At 40.7% G+C, this 16,652-nt stretch overlaps 1 protein-coding gene across 1 annotated transcript in view; it reads left to right on the top strand.

Annotated features, from left to right (window-relative positions):
• The window catches only part of LOC105031583, a 39,486-nt gene that overhangs the window by 16,578 nt on the left and 6,256 nt on the right, over positions 1 to 16,652 (top strand). The window contains exons 2-9 of the mRNA XM_010906079.4: positions 6,215 to 6,304; positions 6,564 to 6,785; positions 6,943 to 7,089; positions 8,830 to 9,069; positions 9,241 to 9,345; positions 9,583 to 9,714; positions 9,896 to 9,991; positions 16,386 to 16,610. Coding sequence (XP_010904381.2) covers positions 6,218 to 6,304; positions 6,564 to 6,785; positions 6,943 to 7,089; positions 8,830 to 9,069; positions 9,241 to 9,345; positions 9,583 to 9,714; positions 9,896 to 9,991; positions 16,386 to 16,610 — 1,254 coding nt within the window. The 5' untranslated portion in view covers positions 6,215 to 6,217. The remainder of the gene's footprint in view (positions 1 to 6,214; positions 6,305 to 6,563; positions 6,786 to 6,942; positions 7,090 to 8,829; positions 9,070 to 9,240; positions 9,346 to 9,582; positions 9,715 to 9,895; positions 9,992 to 16,385; positions 16,611 to 16,652) is intronic.

The raw sequence follows: 16,652 nt of genomic DNA, 5'->3' as shown, positions 1-16,652 counted from the left end.
TAAAAATCATGGCGCCAATAGGACACCATCAAGAACGAAAAGGATCATTAACAACGATACATGGAGTCAAAATGGACAGAAAGAAAAATAATGTTTTCCTAAACAAAATGTATTCCGAGGATGTTGTATATGGACAGATACAACATATTTTATTTAAAAAGACGTGGTTTGCCTGCTACCTCAAGTTTTATTTAGAAATGGTACATACACTCACCTAAAGGATTATTAGGAACACCTGTTCAATTTCTCATGAATGCAATTATCTATTTAACCAATCACATGGCAGTTGCTTCAATGCATTTAGGGGTGTGGTCCTGGTCAAGACAATCTCCTGAACTCCAAACTGAATGTCAGAATGGGAAAGAAAGGTGATTTAAGCAATTTTGAGCATGGCATGGTTGTTGGTGCCAGTCAGGGCGGTCTGAGTATTTCACAATCTGCTCAGATACTGGGATTTTCACACACAACCATTTCTAGGGTTTACAAAGAATGGTGTGAAAAGGGAAAAACATCCAGTATGCGGCAGTCCTGTGGGCGAAAAAGCCTTGTTGATGCTAGAGGTCAGAGGAGAATGGGCCGACGGATTCAAGCTGATAGAAGAGCAACTTTGACTGAAATAACCACTCGTTACAACCGTGGTTTGCAGCAAAGCATTTGTGAAGCCACAACACACACAACCTTGAGGCGGATGGGCTACAACAGCAGAAGACCCCACCGGGTACCACTCATCTCCACTACAAATAGGAAAAAGAGGCTACATTATGCACGAGCTCACCAAAATTGGACAGTTAAAGACTGGAAGAATGTTGCCTGGTCTGATGAGTCTCGATTTCTGTTGAGTCAGAATTTGGCATAAACAGAATGAGAACATGGATCCATCATGCCTTGTTACCACTGTGCAGGCTGGTGGTGGTGGTGTAATGGTGTGGGGAATGTTTTCTTGGCACACTTTAGGCCCCTTAGTGCCAATTGGGCATCGTTTAAATGCCACAGCCTACCTGAGCATTGTTTCTGACCATGTCCATCCCTTTATGACCACCATGTAGCCATCCTCTGATGGCTACTTCCAGGATAATGCACCATGTCACAAAGCTCGAATCATTTCAAATTGGTTTCTTGAACATAACAATGAGTTCACTGTACTGAAATGGTCCCCACATTCACCAGATCTCAACCCAATAGAGCATCTTTGGGATGTGGTGGAACGGGAGCTTCGTGCACTGGATGTGCATCCCACAAATCTCCATCAACTGCAAGATGCTATTCTATCAATATGGGCCAACATTTCTAAAGAATGCTTTCAGCACCTTGTTGAATCAATGCCATGTAGAAATAAGGCAGTTCTGAAGGCGAAAGGGGGTCAAACACAGTATTAGTATGGTGTTCCTAATATTCCTTTAGGTGAGTGTATATTACCAATTCTTCAAGGGTATGCAAACATTTGAGCACATCTGTATCCTAACAAGTTGTCCAGGACCTTTGGAACAAAAACAGCCCTACAACATCAAAGAAACACCTCCATACCTCACCGTGGGGATGAGGAACCTGCATGGTTACATATGGTTTTTGCCTCTAAAAAGCTGTATTTTGGTCGCATCTGAACATAGAACCTGGTCTCATTGAAATTATATAGTATAGTTTGAAGACGGAAAACGCTTTTTCATGACAAAACCTGCCAAACAACTTGTAGATGGCGTTTGATTGTAGTTTTGGAGACTTTTTGAACCCTTGACTCAATCGTCTGCAATTCTCCATCCAATTCTTCTCAGATCCTTTGGCCACACAAACCATCCTCTTCAATGTGCATGGGGTCAGTATAGACACTCATCCTCTTCCAGGCCAGTTGTTAACATGACCAGATGTTTTAAACATCTTAGTTAATTCCCTGGTAGTGAAAATTGGCATTTTCAAATGCTATTAATTTTCTTATAGCTATGTCCTGGTATGTGCATGTCAATAACCTTATGTCACACATCATTTTTTTATTCTAGGTGTCTTTCTCATAGTGATGGGTGACCGTGGGAATTTTTCCTGTGTGTCATGCATACAGCTCCGGTAAAAATTTAGACCACTGCAGCTTTTTCTTTCCTTTCCAAAAATTTGAAAAGGAAGCTTTTGAGTGAGGAACAGAAGGGTTGAAATTAAGAGACCACTGCAAATTGAACGCTTCTGTTTCTCACTCAAAAACTTTCTTTTCGACTTTTTTGGAAAGGAAAGAAAAAGGTGCAGTGGTCTCCTAATTAAATTTAAATTAAATGTTAGATTTTAGTGTACATTTTGAATAAAAGCCCAAGAGGTGAACAGCAAATATATATTTTTACAGCCATTTTGCTCATACAGTGAGGAGTACATGTATTTGTTACACAGCCGATTTTGCAGGTTTTCCTACTTACAAAGCATGTAGAGGTCTGTCATTTTTATCATAGGTACACTTCAAATGTGAGAGACGGAATCTAAAACCAAAATCCAGAGAATCACATTGTATGATTTTTAAATAATTAATTTGCATTTTATTGCATGACATAAGTATTTGATCACCCACCAACCAGTAAGAATTCCATCTCTCACAGACCTTTTAGTTTTTCTACAAGAAGTCCTCCTGTTCTCCACTCTTTACCTGTATTAACTGCACCTGTTTGAACTCGTTACCTGTATAAAAGACACCTGTCCACACACTCAATCAAACAGACTCCAACTTCTCCACAATGGCCAAGACCAGAGAGCTGTGTAAGGACATCAGGGATAAAATTGTAGACCTGCACAAGGCTGGGATGGGCTACAGGACAATAGGCAAGCAGTTTTGTGAGAAGGCAACAAGTGTTGGCGCAATTATTTGAGAATGGAAGAAGTTCAAGATGACAGTCAATCTCCCTCGGCCTGGGGCTCCATGCAATATCTCACCTTGTGGGGCATCAACGATCATGAGGAAAGTGAGGGATCAGCCCAGAACTACACGGCAGGACCTGGTCAATGACCTGAAGAGAGCTGGGACCACAGTCTCAAAGAAAACCATTATTAACAAACTACGCCGTGATGGATTAAAATCCTGCAGTGCATGCAAGGTCCCCCTGCTCAAGCCAGCGCATGTCCAGGTCAGTGACCATCTGGATGATCCAGAGGAGGAATGGGATAAGGTCATGTGGTCTGATGAGACAAAAATAGAGCTTTTTGGTCTAAACTCCACTTACCGTGTTTGGAGGAAGAAGAAAGATGAGTACAACCCCAAGAACACCATCCAGCTTTAAAACGGCGGTAGTCATCCCCACTCTTAAAAAGCCAGGCTCAGACCCAGACGACCCTAACAACTATTGTCCAATCTCCAACCTCCCATTTCTCAGTAAAATCCATCATATGTCCCACCATGGGCTTTTTTGAACCCTTCCAATCCAGTTTCAGAACCCACCATAGCACTGAAACCGCCCTTATCAAAATAACTAATGACCTCCTGCTTGCTGCTGACAATGGCCTCATCACAATCCCCATCCTCCTTGACCTATCTGCAGCTTTTGATGCAGTTTCCCATACCATCCTTCTCCACCGCCTCTCTGAGCTCATTGGCCTCAGTGGCACAGCACTGTCCTGGTTTCGGTCCTATCTCACTAACCGAAAACAATTCATCACCCTAAATGGCTCCAACTCTGATTCAGCACCCACCAACCTTGGCGTGCTCCAGGGCTCTGTGCTTGGTCCTCTGCTCTTCAACATTTACATGTTGCCCCTTGGTCATATTATCCGTAAACATGGACTTAATTTCCACTACTACGCTGATGACACCCAGCTTTATATCTGCACAAACCTCTCCTCCCAGCTTCCACCCCTACAACTTGTCAACTGCCTGCAGGAACTCAAATCATGGATGACCACAAACCTACTCAAACTCACCAGTAACAAGACAGAACTCGTGGTGGTGGCTCCTGCACCACTTCTCAGGAAAGTTGGAGACCTGGCCCTGGTTGTGGATGGTTGCTCCATTTCCCTGTCACCGGAGGTGCGTAACTTGGGTGTCATCCTGTACTTCACTCTCTCCTTCCGGTCCCACATCAACAAAATCACCAAGTCTGCCTTCTACCACCTCAGAAATATTTCACGACTCCGGCCTTCACTCACACATTCAGTAACCGAGACACTCATCCATGCATTTATCACCTCCCGTCTGGATTACTGCAATGGTGTCCTGTCCGGACTGCCCAACAAGACCCTCAGCAGACTCCAGTATGTCCAGATGTCCAGATATTACTCCCATTTTTAAACTGCTCCACTGGCTGCCAGTGAAGTCTCACATCACCTATAAAATCCTCCTGCTCACCTACAAATCTCTCCATGGACTCTCACCAAAATACCTTACAGAACTACTCCACCCCTACACACAGTCACGCTCCTTGCGGTCCTCTGACAAAGACCGACTGGACACCCCCCGTACCAGGTTGCAAACTTTTGGAGACAGGGCTTTCTCTGCCACTCCACATCCGTCTACCACTCCACATCCGCTCTGCCCCATCCTTGCCCATATTCAAAAATCACCTTAAAACCCTTCTTTTTAATACATGGGGCCATGTATCGCGAGATCTTGGCCAACAACCTCCTTCCCTCAGTAAGAGCATTGAAGATGGGTCGTGGCTGGGTCTTCCAGCATGACAACAACCCGAAACACACAGCCAGGGTAACTAAGGAGTGGCTCCATAAGAAGCATCTCAAGGTCCTGGAGTGGCCTAGCCAGTCTCCAGACCTTAACCCAATAGAAAATATTTGGAGGGAGCTGAAAGTCCGTATTTCCCCGTGACAGCCCGAAACTTGAAGGATCTAGAGAAGGTCTGTATGGAGGAGTGGGCCAAAATCCCTGCTGCAGAGTCTGCAAACGTGGTCAAGAACTACAGGAAACGTATGATCTCTGTAATTGCAAACTCCCCACTGTATATATACCACGGGTGCCATATTAGTGCAGGACACTGTATATCCAGGCATTGTATTATGTTCAATTGAGAGTATGTATTTTATATTTTATTATCATATGATTTAAAAATGTTCAATTCATTGTATGTTTTTTAGACTATACAGGGATAGGCCTTTGAATGATTGAATTTGCATTTTATTAAAATTAGAATTATCATCAGGGGCTACATTTTTGTGGATTTTAATGCCAGGATACACAGGTAATAAAATGACAACACTGGTATCAATACTGAAATCATCCAATCGATTTGTCCCTAATCTGTAGTATACTTAGTATATATTATTTTGTTATATAAAATCTGTTTTTCCACACAAAATAATCAATCTTATCAATAATACAAAGCTGTTTCTCATAGTTTTGGAAGTATTCCCAATAGCCAGCAGAGTAACACATTAAAGTGGTGCTGTTTTTGACCAAACAGTATAAAATGTAGCCTGCGTTATGATACCATGTTGTCCTCATTTGCAGGGCCAGCTAGTTACCAAGGGTTGTGTATATTCACAGTAAGGTTAATGTTACAGATAGTGGGTATGGTAATAAGTGATTTATCATTGGTTGTTTAGAAAGGTATAAAAGGAACATTCAAGTGTGGTTCAATGTTCAGAATATGGCTGCAAGTAAGGAGAAGCTGCCACACTCTGTTCCTGGTAAAATGATTATTTTTACTAATTTGCTAATGAAATACAATTGCATTCAAACTAGAATTACTGTGTCTTATGTGGATTTTTAAGAGTACACGACACAATCAAATTAGTTGTATCAGGCAGGGAACTGTGGGCACTATTCTCTACTGGCCTGTAAAGCTCCTTAAACATAACGTGCTTTAATAGTTGCTGCATCCGTTACTAGTAATAATGCTTATAGCAAAAAAATACAGTAGCCTGAGCTACTTGTGTTTTATTTTCATTGATTCTAGACCGAACAGTTGGGAAGAGGATCCAAATAAGCATCATTATTTACATTATTTAAAGCAACAATTTAGTAATACAGACATTATTGGCATTTCCACTGAGCTCGAATATACAAAAGATATATATATTTTTTCAGATCAGCCAATTTCATCTCACATTCTAACTGGATTTTGTATTCTTCAGGTCATGTGATTTTAGGGAAATTTACACAGGCCCCAGTCCACAGGAAAATGCACGAATGTTATATCTCAATATCACAGTCAGAAAGTGAGTCAGAAAGTGAGTGTCACATGAAGTATATGATAATGTACAAATTATTATTACCTCAATATCGCTGCATGTTTGTCCACAGAAGATGAGTGGGGCCAAGAAAAAATGCAGACAAGAAGCCCAGACACCAAGTTCCTCTTTCAGCGGACCGCCTGTGGAAATACAGGACATGGTAAGTCCAGTGTGTATACGCATACATGTTTATTGGGTAATACCTTCCTGATTGGATATGTCGCTAATATACTATACTAGTTGTGTGCAAGTTCAACCTACCTACCTTACAATGTATGCACTAACTGTAAGTCACTATGGATAAGAGCATCTGCTAAATTACTAAAATGTTAAAATAAAAATGATATGCCATATTTTTTTCTCACTTATTCTGACCGCCCTAACAATAATGTTTATTTCACATTTCACCTGAATTGAAGGATCCAGAGCAATTGAAGACAGAGGAACTGTATGACCAACTTAATAACATCTTAGACAGGCTGACTCAAAACAACTTCCGACAGTTGATGAAGGATGTGACTGACCTCAGTATTGACACAGAGGCCAGACTAAAGGGCACTGTTCATGTTATATATGAGAAGGCAATAGGACACCCTTCCAACATGGTTGTTTATGCCAATATGTGCCACTGCCTTATGGGGGTAAGTCTGCATCTGTACAAGTCTCTCTTTGTGTATTCATTTCTATCTTACAGTCCAAAGGTGAATACCATTCCTTTGTTAAATGCCAATGACCAGATATGCAGAACACTAGGATATTCAACCCACCAATGACCCTTGTTATATCTTCCCTCCTCAGCTCAAGGTACCCAGAACTGACAAACAAGGAGTGACAGTGAATTTCCGCAAGCTGCTTTTGAATCGGGTACAGACAGGCTTTGAAAACACAGGGAAACGTCATGTGATCTTGAGGCAAAAGGAGAAGGAGATAAACGCCATCACCAAGGTAATGCATCCATTTCTTAAGATGCACTGTATTACAAAATATCTCTAAAATTTGTATCTGATCTAAAGGATATTATTTCCTCTGATTTTCCTTTGCTTTATTATTATGTTGATTATGGTGACCTAACCTTGTATGTATTCTCCCTCTGAATTAGTCAGTGGAACCTGTTTACTTGTATAACCTGTCTACATTTTAATGTCTTACATTTGTGCTCATAAGTTTGCATACCCTGGCAGAAATTGTGACGTTTTGGCATTGATTTTGAAAATATGACTGATCATGCAATTATTTAAGGATAGTGATCATATGAAGACATTTATTATCACATAGTTGTTCGGTTCCTTTTCAAATCATAATGATAACAGAAACACCCAAATGGCCCTGATCAAAGGTTTACATCCCCTTGAATGTTTGGATTTGCTACAGACACACAAGGTGACACACAAGTGAAAATGGCAATTAAAGGTGAATTCCCCACACCTGTGGCTTTTTAAATTGCAATTAGTGTCTGTGTATAGATAGTCTATGAGATTGTTAGCGCTCACATGGATGTACTGAGCAGGCTAGATACTGAGCCCTGGAGCAGAAAAGAACTGTCAAAAGACCTGCGTAACAAGGTAGTAGAACTTTATACAGATGGAAAAGAATATCAAAAGATACCAAAAGCCTTGCAAATCCCAGTCAGTACTGTTCAATCACTTATTAAGAAGTAGAAAATTCTGGAATCTCGATATCAAGCCAAGGTCAGGTTGACCAAGGAAGATTTCAGCCAAAACTGACGGAAGAGTTGTTCGGGATACAATGAAAAACCCACAGTTACCAAAGATTACTTGAACAAAAATGAGCTGCATGGTCGAGTTGCCAGAAAGAAGCCTATACTGCATCAATGCCACAAAAAAGCTCAGTTACAATATGCTTGACAGCACCTTGACACGCCTTAGAGCTTCTGGCACACTAATTTGGAGTGACCAAAATAGTGCTTACGGTTGTGACCATAAAGCTCTATGTTTGGAAAGAGGTCAACAAAAGGCCTATAGTGAACAGAATACCATCCCCACTGTGAAGCATGGTGGTGGCTCACTGATGTTTTAGGGGTGTGTGAGCTCTAAAGCCACAGGGAATCTTTTGAAAATGTATGGCAAGATGAATGCAGCATGTTAACAGAAAATACTGCCAGACTTTTTGCGTTCTTGTGCACATGGGACGCTCTTGGACTTTCCAGTATGACAATGAGCCTAAGGCAAAGTTGACCCTCCAGTGGTTACAGCTGAAAAAGGTGAAGGTTCTGGAGTGGCCATCACGGTCTCCTGACCTTAATATCATCTAGCCACTCTGTGGAGATCTCAAACATGTGGTTCTTGCAAGACGACCAAAGACTTTGCATGACCTAGAGGCATTTTGCCAAGATGAATGGGCAGCTATACCATCTGGAAGAATTCATAGACAACTATTAAAAAAGACTGCACGCTGTCATTGATTAACTGATTGATTAAGGACTAAGGGTATGCAGACTTTTGTACAGGGGTCAGTTCATTCTTTCTTTGTTGCTTTGTTTTGTTTTATGATTGTGCCATTCTGTTATGACCTACAGTTGAATGTGTATCTCATAAGAAATAAAATATGTGTTTTGCCTGCTCATTCATGTTTTCTTTATGAATGGTACATATATTAACAATTATCCAAGGGTATGCAAACTTTTGAGCACAACTGTAATTTGTTTACTTCTTTGATTCCGTCCAGAAGGAAGACTGCCAGAAACTGAGGGAGGAGCTGGAGGAGGCTAAGATAGAGGGGCGTAGGCAATCTCTGGGCAACATTAAGCTAATGTGTGAATTGTTCAAGTTGAAGATTCTTTCACCGCCCATTATGCATGACAGCATCGTAACGCTGTTAATAAAGAATAAAGATGAGGATTCGCTGGAGTGTCTGTGCACCTTACTTTACTGCACGGGCAAGGACTTGGATTTCGAGAAGGCCAAGGTACAGCATTTTCTATCTGTCCCTGTCATTTTTCCATCCATGATAGCCAAAGGCATTTTACAATTACAGTGCATCACGTTTTACTCCCTAAGTATCCAATGGATCAACCTAATTGATGCTGGTCAATGAATCAGGAAAAAACATTGACTTGGCCTGTGTATACTTTCACAGCCCAGAATGGATCAGTACTACAATAAGATTACGAAGATTGTTAAAGATGGGACAACCTCCCCTAGAATCATAGGAATGCTACAGGATTTGCTGGACCATCGAAGGGTATAACCACTTCTTACTCTTTCTCTTAGAACATTTATATCCTTGTCTCTTTTTCATACTCTAAGCTCTAAAGCCTTGATTTGTTGTTTATATGAATCCATTTTAGTTACAACAGTTGTCTAAATTATATGATATTACAGATTTTTTATATGATATTACAGTCTTGTGACAAAATTATTTGTTTGTGATAAGTGGTGATGTAATGCAGACACAGAAGTTTTGTGTCCTCACCATAAGTTTTTAGACAAGAAGAAACCAGAGCTGAAAAGCACAACACTACAGGAGTACACATTTCCTCACCACAATGATAAGTTGACAGCTGATGCCCATGACATGAACTCTGGTTACCATCCCTGCCGTAGCAGAAAGGTATGCCTTTATGGATTACCATTATAAGAGTTACATGAAAATGCATCAGACTTGAGTTTTACCATGTTGCCCCATGTAAATTTACATAATGAGTGTTGCTACATGATGGTGCTTTTAACACTATGGTTGTGATATACTGTCATGTATAGCCATTAAGTAGGACCACTATGTTTCTCCACAGAAAAAGGTGCCTGTGCCCTTTAAGACTTGCCAGCAGAGAATCCAGGAGAAAGATGAGGAGCTACAGAAGCAGAGACAAGAAGTTGAATCTCTAAAGGTGAGACAAACCCTGAATCCCAAACCAACCCCTCTGCCATATGCATGGTCATGTGTTGCTGACGGAACTCAGAGGGTGACTTTCACAGAGTTACTAGGGCTATTATGACTTTATAATCTGTTCCTCACTCAACTTTTTTGGAAAGGAAAGAAAAAGGTGCCGGTGTCTCTTCATTATTTCCGGAGCTGTAATTACTCATTTCAATTAATTTTCTCAATCTTTTTCCCACTAATTAACTTGTACATTTGAATCACAGACAACAGTGAATTCAATTTTGAGCTATTGACTGATCGTAAATAGCAGACTGTTATTGTATTACATTGTAAAATATATCAATATGATTGTTCTATGAAACTCAAAAAGAATGAATTGATCCGGTTTCCCATAATTTTTTTAATCCATAATCACTGGTTCTGTTGGGTTGAAACAATTATACCATGTGGAAACACACTGAAATACAAATATATTTATGTTTTACAATAAATCAATGCTATATACTTTTTTGTCATTTCACTTTACTATTGTAGGTGGAAAATAGTTATCCATGGAGGCATTGATGTCTGCAGTAGGCTATAGGGGTGTAACAATTCTAATTAGAAAATGATTTGGTTAGATTTCGAACTGCAAAATTTTTAAGGAGTTTGCGCTTCTGTAATTAAGTGACCACACGTCATTGATTGTGGCCAGCTGTTACCACCTCCACCATATCCATGAAACTGTTTGTGTACGTTTCATGTAAAGGAGTTGATGTAAAAGAGTTAAACAAACTGCACTCACAAAACAGTTAAACAACTATACCGCTCTATAATTGCAGGCCTATTATTTATTTTACTTCAGCAGCAACAGTAAGACTCTGCATTAGAGATTTGTCAGCAACAATATGAACTCCGGTTTTCGTATTTTGCCTTCAATATTAAAGTCTGCGCAAAACGTTATACATTGGGCAGCAACAGTAAGACTTCCAATTATCGTACATTTTCAAAGGAAAAACTATGTGGGTGAAAATATAAACAAAATAAAAATTATATTTCAATAATACTTACATAAGTTAATTAAAGAATATTATGTTGGAGCAAACTGAGAAATACTAGAGTTTAAGGACTTGCTTAGAGCTTAAGTAAGTTAATGTATCGAACCACACTATATTTTCCATTCCCCCACTATAATGTACAAGGGATACCTTTTGTGGAAAAACTATTCAGTGCTGCAGAGAATGTATTGTAGTATGTATAAGTACTCAGGAGAGTTTGTAAAAGTACATAATGTGAAATAATGGGGTGCTCTGTGTGCTACATCAAGCAAATTATATTTTACATTTCCTCTTTAACCCAATGCAACAAACTATACTGTACACGTTATTCATATTGCCTAGTTAATAGCTAGTGGCTTTTATTAGGAGTCTAGTAGGCGATTCATGAACAGTTTTACATAATGCTGCATTAAGAGTGAGAATCACAAAGAAATTGATGTAAGTGGAATGAAAACACTCAATCAATCTACTATCCCAGCTACATTTAGAGAGTAACTACCAATAAACAAATTCAATAGCAAAGTTTATGGCATTGGATCTGCAGCCTTGCCTACTGAATGCCAAGGTGTAAATAGTTATATTAAAAGTGCTGGACATCGTTGCCACTAATTAAAAAAAAATATTACATTGTAATTGTTGTAATCGTTCTATTTTTTCGAATTGTTCAAGTTTGAGTGTTAATTTAATTGTTTATTTTTGTTATTTTTTACGTTGTATTAAAAGTTTTTTTAATAAAAAGCCATTGTTTTTATTTAAAAAATAGAGCCAATAGTCTTAACAGCGGTGTAGTCAGCACTGAAAAAAAAGTAGGTAATCTTGTTGAATCGTGACCTAAAAATCGAATAGAGGATTTTGAGACTTGTTACATCCCTATTAGGCAAATAGTTTTACATTGTGCCTCAGACAACAACCACAGCAAAACTGTTCTGGAGCACTTTTTGAATGCCATTGGCGGGTACAGCATCCCTTCTAAAGTGTGGTGTGACTTTGGTGGGAAGAACAATGATGTCTGCCTCTTTATGGAAGTGTTTCATGGATTTGGAAGGGGCAGTGCTCTAAGACGCACAAGTACACACAATTAGAGGACTGAAAGGTTGTGGGGAAATGTTTGGCATTGCCTCACTAATGTCTACTATGACATCTTCTCCTGACTGGAATCAGAGGACATTATAGACATTGACAGTGAGATGAACCTTTGGGCTCTGCATTATGTCTACTGAGAGCTGGTTCTGATGCAGGGGCTACGGAGGCACAGAGAGCTGTAATTGGGCTGTACGCTGCTAGCAATACTCGGCCCTCATTCAGGGGGGTTGCGGTTGGTGGGTGTCCCTTTGGTTGATGCCTGGCAATGTGGGTGGATTGATTTCCTGCCTCTTGGGCCCTGTCCGGGGCCTCCCCCAGGTAGGGCCACAGTGTCACCAGACCCCCCCCATCTCAGTTCCAAGGTGTTACGCTGCTATATTGTGCTGGGGGATATGAGGAATGCACTACTAACTTTTCTCAGTCTCCTCCAGTTTTAAATTTTAGGAGGAGATGAGGTCCTGGTCCACACCTGCGGATTACCTGGTTTGGGGGGCCCGTTGCTGTCCCTGTCCTTGTCCACCTGGTCACATTTCTGACCTAGTCTAAAATCAAATAGACTCTGGATTTAGCCCAGATAAATTTAATATCTCACCCGGCACAGCCAGAAGAGGACTGGTCACCCCTCTGAGCCTGGGTCCTCTCTAGGTTTCTTCCTAAAATTCGACCTTCTTAGGGAGTTTTTCCTAGCTACTGAAATTCAACACTATTGTTGTTTGCTCCTTGGGGTTTAAGGCCGGGTGTCTCTGTAAAGCACTTTGTGACAACTGCTGTTGTAAAAAGGGCTTTATAAATACATTTGATTGATTGATTGATTGATTGATTGATTGAGAGAGCTGTTTCTGATCAGGATGCAGAAATTCAAATCCCCTGGACACAAGATGTGCATGTCCCGGATAGTCGGTTCTGTTTGGACCCTGCTCACATGAAGCAACTTTCATAGCTTGTTGACCCAGTTGTTTACAGAAATGGACATCTAGAAATGGATGTTCTTCAACGTGTGCTAAGATAGCTGTCTGTTAATTCGCTTTAAAATTCAAATTAAAGCTGAGTTGCCAGCACCTTTTAAACTTGATGCTGTGACAAATAAGTTGAAGTCCTTTAATATCAGAGTTGTTCATATTGCCAAAAAGCTGTAATCAAACAGAATCTGAATAGCTACCGGATAATTTCCTTATTTTTGAGTTTCTTGAAGAATCATATATGATATAATTTACAATGTAATACAATAACAATCTGCTATATACAGTGGGGAGAACAAGTATTTGATACACTGCGGATTTTGCAGGTTTTCCTACTTACAAAGCATGTAGAGGTCAAAAATCCAGAAAATCACATTGTATGATTTTTAAATAATTAATTTGCATTTTATTGCATGACATAAGTATTTGATCACCCACCAACCAGTAAGAATTCCATCTCTCACAGACCTTTTAGTTTTTCTTTAAGAAGCCCTCCTGTTCTCCACTCATTACCTGTATCAACTGCACCTGTTTGAACTCGTTACCTGTATAAAAGACACCTGTCCACACACTCAATCAAACAGACTCCAACCTCTCCCCAATGGCCAAGACCAGAGAGCTGGGTAAGGACATCAGGGATAAAATTGTAGACCTGCACAAGGCTGAGATGGGCTACAGGACAATAGGCAAGCAGTTTGGTGAGAAGGCAACAACTAGGGATGTCCAGATCCGATCACCTGATCGGAAATCAGGCCCGATCACGTGGTTTCAGACTCGATCGGATTCGGACGTTACCTCCCGATCAGGACTCGGATATATATATATATTGTCATTATTTAACACATCTGTAGTTATGCGGCACATAACTATGTGGCACAGAGTTAGACTCTTTTGACTCCACACAGAAACAGCAACGCGAGCGGGATTGTATCACTTTGTTGTAGAGACGCTATTGGTTAAATGCCGGCAAAGTAGAACACGGAAGCAGCTTGAAGCGGAAAGCGCGAGTATTTCTGCGGTCTGGAGGTGTTATATAAAGCAAGTTTACCCAGGCAACCCCGCCGAAGACAAGTCAGCTCACGCTGTAGGAGAGTTTGAAGAGGAGAGAAAAAAATGCCCCGTGACCGCGCGAAGGCACAGGACATCACAGTCAAGATGGCTCAAATGTTCGCAATGAGTGACCTGCCATTCGCCTTTGTAGAGAACCCTGTATTTCTTATGCTTATGGAGCACGTAGAACCTCGATTTTAAATGCCGTCTCACCACTATTTCACAGAGAAAGCTCTGCCAGCCCTTTATAAGAAGATTTCTGACAAACTACTTGTCCTGTTATCAGATGTACCCCATGTTTCGTTCACCACAGACATCTGGAGTTTGTACGTAGGTCCTGTATTTGAATGTTTAAAATAAGGTGAATAAAATAAAAATAACATCCTGGATCTGTTTTTTTCGCTCTTTTTTATTCTTTTTTTATATATTTTAGAAGTATCGGATCGGGACTCGGTATCGGTAGATACTCAAAATCAAATGACTCGGACCCGAGGGCAAAAAAACCTGATCGGGACATCCCTAGCAACAACTGTTGGCGCAATTATTTGAGAATGGAAGAAGTTCAAGATGACAGTCAATCTCACTCGGCCTGGGGCTCCATGCAATATCTCACCTCGTGGGGCATCAATGATCATGAGGAAGGTGAGGGATCAGCCCAGAACTACACGGCAGGACCTGGTCAAATACCCGAAACACACTCCTTAGTTGCCAGGGCAACTAAGGAGTGGCTCTGTAAGAAACATCTCAAGGTCCTGGAGTGGCCTAGCCAGTCTCCAGACCTGAACCCAATAGAAAATCTTTGGAAGGTCTGTATGGAGGAGTGGGCCAAAATCCCTGCTGCAGTGTGTGCAAACCTGGTCAAGAACTACAGGAAACTACAGTATGATCTCTGTAATTGCAAACAAAGCTTTCTGTACCAAATATTAAGTTCTGCTTTTCAAATACTAATGTCATGCAATAGAATGCAAATTAATTACTTAAAAATCATACAATGGGATTTTCTGAATTTTTGTTTTAGATTCCTTCAATCACAGTTGAAGAGTATCTATGATAAAAATTACAGACTTCTACATGCTTTGTAAGTGGGAAAATCGATGGCCCATTAAAACTGTGCTTCCATAACGTCACCAGACGTGATGCGTGTTTCCATAACGTCACGTGACCTGTCATCTGCCAAAATGTAGTCTTGTTCATTACGGCACCTTTCGCTAATGAATATGACTCACTTGGCCTGCCATAGTACCCTGACTGCTGGTAGATACCGGGATGAAATCCTCAGATCCATTATCAGACGCTGGTGCAGTGGGACCTGGGTTCCTCCTGGTGCAGGACAATGCCCGGCCTCATGTGGCCAGTTTCTGGATGACAAAGGCATTGATGCCATTGACTGGCCCTCATGTTCCCCCGACCTGAATCCAATTGAGAACCTCTGGGACGTTAAGTATCTGTGCATTTTACGTGGCCAAGTAGAGCCACAGACTGTCCAGGAGCTCACTGATACCCTGATCCAGGTCTGGGAGGAGATCCCCCAGGACACCATCTCATCAGGAGTATGGCATGCTCAGATGTTGTTGTAACCAAGTGTAATGCTTTGTTTTTAGATGCATTTAAGAACATTATGTTGCTTATCACTAAAATCGAATGTCTTTACAGACTTGTTGAGCTCGCTGGCTTTGGGTGTTGACCTGTAGTGTTCAATAATCAACATACATCATTATTCTTGCTTATTTTAAGACATTGCAAGTTTTTTTTTTTTTACTGTCGTGTGGGAAACTGCACTTTATATTTCTGAGGTCCAATATGCTTCCATTGAAAACACTCTTAGTTCATTTGGTTAAGGGACTCTCCAACCATTGGAAGGCATGCAGTGTTAAAGCCATAACAAGTGAGTTTTTCCTCATAAAATGTCTGTTCAATAAAATAAAAGGCTGTACTGATATCTTTCCATTTGCTATCATCCTATTATCAATGTATTCTAGCCATCCATCAGTCATCTGAATTAAAAGTTCCCTTCTCTACATCCTCTTTTTGTATGTTGCTGGACAAAGCACTATGTACTTGACAACATAACCATTAGGGCGCCTCTCCATCTCTGCTTCCGGGCCAAGAAAGTGACGGGTCATAGACTGGTGCACCGCATCCAAATGAATCAAAACTGCCCAATGTGCACATGGCAACTAAATAGCCAAATTGGCATATTGATTGCCACTGAACTCTGGTTTCTTTACTTCCTTGCAAAATCCACTTGCTCTTTTTTTTTTTCTTTTGAAAGAGCTTATCTCAGGCTATAGTGGAGGACAGTGAGAGGTTCTTCACCAAGCTGATTGAGACCAGGTGCTCAGAGGTGAGAGAGCTGATCCAAGCTAAAGAGCAGGAGATGGTGAGTGAAGGTGAGGGATTAATAAAAACCCTGGAGCAGGAGCTTGATGAGCTGAAGAGGACTGAAACGGAGGGTAGGCAGCTTCTGCATATAGATGACGAACCCCATTTCCTTCAGGTGAGACTAATTCAATTGACAAGACCATTTAAGACTATAGAG

Source organism: Esox lucius, chromosome 21 (genome assembly GCF_011004845.1).
Source record: "Esox lucius isolate fEsoLuc1 chromosome 21, fEsoLuc1.pri, whole genome shotgun sequence".
NCBI lineage: Eukaryota > Metazoa > Chordata > Actinopteri > Esociformes > Esocidae > Esox > Esox lucius.
Note: the sequence above shows the minus strand (reverse complement) of the source record. Positions and strands in the feature narration are given on the sequence as shown.